The 6,740-nt window shown below is 45.7% G+C and overlaps 1 protein-coding gene across 1 annotated transcript in view; it reads left to right on the top strand.

The window, feature by feature from the left end:
• The window catches only part of pcbp4 (poly(rC) binding protein 4), a 110,889-nt gene that overhangs the window by 73,806 nt on the left and 30,343 nt on the right, over positions 1-6,740 (top strand). The window contains 2 exon segments of the mRNA XM_020612135.1: positions 5,286-5,417; positions 5,922-6,050. Of these exon segments, the coding sequence (XP_020467791.1) occupies positions 5,286-5,417; positions 5,922-6,050 (261 nt within the window).

Below are 6,740 nucleotides of genomic sequence, written 5' to 3'. Positions count from 1 at the left end.
TTCTGTGCACCCACTCGGTCGTGCAGGCCCATCTGATGGAGAAGCTGCTGAGGTGCTTGTCCTCCGGCAGCTTCTTCATCTCTGCAGACAACTTCTGAAGCTCTGTCAGAGGGACCGCTGGGTCCTTGGTCTCCTCCCTGACCATGACCCTTCTTGTTACTCAGTCTGGTTGGACTCCAGGAAGAGCCCTGCTGGTTCCAGACTTCTTCCATGTCCCAGGTACTGAGGCCACTGTGCTCCAGTGGACACTCAGAGCTTCAGACATGGTTCGATCCCCTGGTCCTGATCTGGGCCTCACCACAGTCTCACCACAGAGAGTTGCTGGACTTCATGTCCTGGTTGTTGTCCTTTTATCTATCTATGTGTTGATTAACTTGAAGAGAACTAGTTGAGCTCCATATGGGCCAAGTTAGACCAAAGTGGTTTCGGCTGCACAAAATTTACTGTTGTCATTTAAGAACATGTTGCATGCTGAGAAATTAAATCCAGGCAGCTGATATTTAAATGTTAGTGACCGTAATGGAAGAAAACAAGATGGAAATGAAATGTGAGGAGTGGATAGAGGCTGAGTGACAGAGACTCAGAGTGGGAGATGAGCTGCTGAAAGGATTTAAAAAATGTGAAATGAGTGTGAGAGATGGAGGGACTAACATGAAGGGAGATGGAGAAGGGTTTATAGAGACTCAAGAGACTGAAAGAGATGGAGCTGAGGAGAGTGTAGGTGCTATAAAAGTTAATGAGATTTAAAAAGACAGATTAGAAGAAAGGGGTAGGAAAAGTGTGCAGAGAGTGTGCAGCTTCAACTGCAGAGGTTCAGGTGTCAGTGTTCCACTGAACCAGATCATCTGCAGGGCTGCTGCTCTGTAGTTCGCTCTGATTTCTGACCTCTGAGGAAGGCTGCAGGCACATACACTGGGAGCTTTACCATTCAGCCAGCGTGGCTCCTTGCTGGCCTCACTCCTGTCTCAGAGCTCCTGAGAGCTTGTCCGACATCCTCAGTCCTCCAGCACCGCTCTGTGGAGATGGCTGTGGCGCCTGACACAAAGCATTTCAAACATCCGCCATGTAACAACTGTTCTCTTTTTATAAATAGAACTGTTGTAGACAGAGTTGTACACAAAGTTGCTAAAGCATGGCGCTGGTCCCAAGTCTCTTATATGGGTTGCTGTTCCCCTCACTTGCATCTTAGTCCCACCCACGTAAGCTAGGAGGAAAACATGCAAGGAGAGAGGACTCAAGGAAACATGAGACGTACTTTCCTTCGATCCCTCTGAAGCGTCCAATCGCAAACTGATTTCTAATAAAGGGGCGTGTTGGTCCGTGACGTGGACATTTTTGACGATGAATCAATATCTCCAGTAATCGGTGGAGGTAGATCTACCACGTAGTCCAGTGCCCTGCATGACCCTGTTTCTCTGAGCACCTGTTCACCTGTGTGTGACTCCTGTGGTATGGATGCTGTGCCGTCATCATGGCAGTTTCACTGTGGCACACTAGAGGTAGGGCTGTGTGTGGCCTTCTTTACATGTACTTGTGGGGACGGAACACGCTGCTTTGCAGGGACCGGAGGTTGAGCCCCACAACTAATTTGTCAGATCTTATGAAAATGACAAGGTGTAATGTTAGAGCAAGTGCCTGCTTTGGTTAAGCTTAAGGTAAGTCTCCTGGAGATGAATACAAGTCTGTGTACAGACCCTGTAAGTGACTACCACGTGTGTGTGTGTGCGTGTGCGTGCAGAATGGCTGAATGAGCATCTAAATGACTAGAAATGCTATCAAACGAGTGATTCCATTAAGGAAAGAAGGAAGAAAGGGAAGATGAAAGCTAATGCTGTAGGACATACTGACAAGAAAAAATAGAGCTGAGATATACTGGGGTAAATGAAGGTACAGTAGCATTAGAAAGAAGAGCAGAGAGGATTAAAGAAAATGGGTAATGAGAAACAGATGGAGGATGGAGAGTGAAACACAGGAGAAGAGAGAATGATCCAAACTTGTAGCACTTCACGTCTTGTTTATAGCTGCGCATCCCTCTGCTGCAGTTTACTTTCAAATGCAGAGAAACATAGATGGAGAGTACGGCTTCATTTATCCAAAGAAACACACTGGGGACCTCGGCAGTGTTCAAAACAAACCCTGCACCCTCTTAGACACACAAAGCCACACACAAACTACTTCACACTGGGCATCAGTGACGTAGAACGCACATGTTTAGTTCTGGAAGAATCATTTATAATCACCATTAACCTCCTGCAGGAAAGCATGTGTCCAAAACCATCATCTGTACCAGGATCAAGAGAATCTCACTGTTGTCCCCTGATTTGGTGGCGGGGCGACAGTGGTGCAGTGAATAGAGCAGTCGTCTCCCAACCGGAAGGTTGAAGGTTCAAATCTCGGTGCCTCCAGTCCACGTGTTGAAGTGTCCTTGGGCAAGACACTGAACCCCCTCCCGTTGCCCGTGATGGTGGCGTGTATGCACGCAGCAGCCCGGAGTCCTCGGCTCCAAACATAATTTGTGTGTACGTGTCACAATGTTACAATAACAATAAATAAAGCTTCTTCTTCTTCTTCTTCTTCTGTGGTTTAGCATCTCCGTAGTGTAGCGCATCTAGCACCATGAAGCCATCTCTGCGTGTCTGGGACTGTGCAGACTGTCACTTACTGATGAGGACACAAAAACAGGAAAAAGAGATTTCCACATGACAGGATGATGTAAAAAAATATGCACTGGGTGTTCCTGCAGAGGAGGGGAGCGAGGGCAGCCATTTTATTCAGATCACATTCGTGTGATGGACAGCCCAGACAAGACAGCGCTGCTATTTACATCTCAAATACAGGGAGGCTCCAAGTCCGGCTCGGCCTAATTGATTGAATCATCCATTAAGACCAGGTGATTTAGGCTGCTATTTATTTCCCGAGTTAATTAAAGAGAGAGAGTGAGATTTAGCCAAGAATGGGGCGAAGGAGAGAACAATGCAAAGAGGAAGAGGGGATTTAAGCTGCTGAAGTGGAGACGGTCTGTAAAAGAGGAAGACAGAGAACATTATGGAATGAACAAAGAAAAGGAAGAGAGCCTGAGAGGAGCCTTTTGTGTCTAATAAAGAACAGCAGTTTGAGTCCTGTTCTGGTCCAGCAGGGTTCAGACCATGAACCTTCAGGTTGTCTGTTCTTTGATTCACAGTGGAGACAAACATCCATGTGCATCTGCAGTGCTTGGAAAGCAGCAGTTTGTCTCTTAGCGCAGCTGCAAAACATCTAAACTGTTTTACTTTAACCAGCGAGACTGGACCCTGTGAGCCAAACTGCATCACATTCTCATAAGAAACCAAATCATTCAGAGCCTTCTGCATTATTTAGTTGTTGTCCTGACTGGAGCGTTGTCTAATCATTAGGCTTTCACAGAGAATACCAGAGTAAGACACAAAGAGAGGAGGTGTGTGTGGAAAAGAACCAGACAAGTCAAGGAGCCAGTGACGGGCAGAGGGAGCGAGACGACTGACCAGGGCAGGAACACTCTGTGATCTGCATTGGAATTACAGGAACGACAGGCAAGTGTGGAAGTTGTCTGTTCAATCAACACGAACCTTCCGTTGGCTGGATCACTGACCTCGCAGAGGGATTCAGCTGCTGGGACAGGCTTCCCTCACTGCCCTGCAGAACCTGGACATTTTCTTTTACTGAGCATATAAAAAAAAAAGATTAACAAGGCAGAATGAGGAGGATAAAGGTAAATGTGTTGTACCCACTTTGTGTCCATATTAGATGTTGGGCTACATGTTGGGTGTAAGGCAGGAGACGCTGGTACGGTGCTGCTCACGGCCCCAAACTCCACAGTGTGCCACAGTGGAATAAAAGCATCTTGTCTATAGCATGTGCACTACTTTATTCTAGAAATCCCACAATGCAGCACTCTGCTTTGCTCCAGAGATGACGAGATAAAACCATGGATGCAACGTGATGATGATTGATACGTGTCGAGCGTCCACTGGGGTGTTAACAAGCAAGACAGACACAGGAGGGATCGGGGAGAAGAAGCGAGAGCAAAGTTATTGTGTGAACATCTTTGTCTATTTCCATCCTGCACTTTGCCCTTTTTGTTTCACTGCACATTCACAGTCCTGTGTAGAAATGATAAAAGCTGCCTTTGTGCTGTCACTTGTTTCTGACTTCACTGAAGCTTAAGTTTTATGTACTGAAGGATCTTTGTGTGTGTGTGTGTGTGTGTGTGTGTGTGCGCGCGTTACAGTGACTGATATCAAACTTTACGATTATTTCTGTGGTTGCACAGCACAACTCAGATTCCAAGTATAGTTTCACAAACATGTACAAATGACAGAGGTTCATTTAGGGCTGTTTCACACTGTGTAAACTACGTAAACACAGCTGTGAATGTTGGGGTCACACAAGTATTTATGTCCATATAAGCGGTGGCTGCCCGGCGTCTTGATGTTTCTGTCGCGGTGGTGTTTGCACTGCTTGTGTCTCAGTTAGTCTGTGACTGCAGAGTCCTGTCAACAGACTCCTGCGCCTTAGTCACCACACTTGTGTGTTTGGCCTCAGTATGATGCCAGAGTTGACATGGTCTCGTCCCCCCCATTAGCTAGTACCGCTTTGCACATAAGACACAGTGGAGCATCATCAGTCCATGAAAACCCAGATTTTAACAATCATCATCATACTGTGTTCTGCTCCTCTCCATCCTTTTGGCCTCACACACAGCCAAGCTGAAGTTTGATGTACAGTTATGTTTCTGGTTTATCTCTTCTCACGCTGCACGTTCCCTGATGTCCTCTGGTACTGATGCACAGCTCGCTTTTTGGTTTTGGCACCAGAAACAGTTCTTCTTCTGTAACAGTGTCAGTATTTGCATTAGCATCAGAAAAGTGTGAAACAACACTCGTGCTTGTGTTGTGTTCCAAAATTTTAGGCAACACCTTCTGCTACACACATACAAGTCAAAACCTCCTTGTGTGGCTGGAAGTGTTCGCGGGTACGTAGCTGGCGTGGTCTGAAAGAGCTTGACAAAAATATGTCGGAACTCTTGACCTTGTTTAAACCAATCAGGATTTCCCACCACCACCAGTGAAATAACATTTTTTCTTGAATAGCTTGAAGCTAATGATGATGAGGGAATGTTGCTTTCAGGTGGAATGGCATTATGGGACATTGAGCTGCCTTGGCTCTGAGCGCTGCCTAGTCTATTGTAGTTCTTCAACAGCCTGAGGAACAGACCCACTAAAAGGCTTGTCAGTGGGAATCCATCTGTCTCCATCTCTCTCTCTCAGGACCTGACAGCCTTGGTGGCCAGCGGCACTGTGACCAGCAAGCCTCCAGTCACCATGCGGTTGGTGATCCCGGCCAGCCAGTGCGGCTCCCTTATCGGCAAAGGCGGGTCTAAGATCAAGGAGATCAGAGAGGTGAGTGTTTGCAGTTTGCTTGTAGTCTGTGAACTGCTTTGAGTGCTCATATCTAGAATTCTTTCACAAATGTCTTTGTCAGACTGAAACCTTGGGATTAATCAAAAAGCTCACAGGCCTTCTCTTTTTGATAATTAAAAGTAAAAGACCGAATAATAAGAAGAATAGAAACGCAGCGTCAGATAGGGCCTTGAAAACTAAGGCTGCAACTTGTCATTCAAAGCTGAAGCGTCATCACTTATACGCCAGTTTCCTTAGCAACATGAGTCACCGGGGTTTGAAGAAGCCAAATGCATTTTAAAACTTTTATTGAATTTAATGTGACAAGACTCCAGGATTTTTGCTAAACGGCATAAAATTGTGACCTCAAATGCGACACCATGTTACTAAGACGTGATCTGGACTATGAACACAACTTCTTCTTACAGACTCATCATTGTTTCACCTGCAGCTTTTAGGATAAAGAATCACTGTGTGTGTGTGTGCGTGTGTGTGTGTGTTCAGACAACAGGTGCACAGGTGCAGGTGGCAGGTGACCTCCTCCCCAACTCCACAGAGAGAGAGGTTACGATATCAGGGAGCCAGGACGCCATCATCCAGTGTGTTAAACTCATCTGCACTGTAATCCTAGAGGTATGTAGGTGGGGGGGGCTTAATAACAGCTCTCGAGCAGTTCAAGAACCATTTCACAGAAATCTTCATTGGGCTTTGTCAGAAAACAAAGGACCTCGGTCACACGCGTTCATACACACAGGTTTAACATGAGTAAAATAACTGTACAGTGTTTCTTCATCTATCAGCTGTTTTACCAATTAGTTGATTAATCTAAACAGTTTCCCTCCAAAAAGCTACATGCCCCATCAAACACAGCACAGTAACCTTAAGTTACAGCCTTAATTCAAGGAGGTTTTATCATCGATGTGCAAAATTAAGTGAAACAAAACTTGAGCTTCAGTCAGTTTTCATTCCTCCAGGAGGCTTTTTTATGACCCTGCCCAGTGATAAACAATAACACAGCTCTTTCTGATGCAACCTGGAGCTAATCTAAAAGCAGCAGTGAGCAGAGCTGCAGAGGAAATCTTTTAAAAATTCATGTTGTTCCAGAAACCTGTGGTGAGGTCTACCTGCCTGCTCTCAATTAACATCACACAAGTGTGTTAATCACATACTGTCCACCTTTCCAGTAATCTGGCTGAAATCTATAATTCATGCTTGTATTATAAGTAATCAGAGGCAGCATCATTAAGGTGAGCTACGTCCTGAAGATGAGAAGCAGAAACAGTGAAATCAAAGGCTCCAGCAGCTCGCTGGAATTCCCAGCAG

The sequence above is a fragment of the Monopterus albus genome, unplaced genomic scaffold (genome assembly GCF_001952655.1).
Source record: "Monopterus albus unplaced genomic scaffold, M_albus_1.0 scaffold121.1, whole genome shotgun sequence".
Classification (NCBI taxonomy): domain Eukaryota; kingdom Metazoa; phylum Chordata; class Actinopteri; order Synbranchiformes; family Synbranchidae; genus Monopterus; species Monopterus albus.
This window is presented reverse-complemented; position numbering and strand designations above follow the sequence as displayed.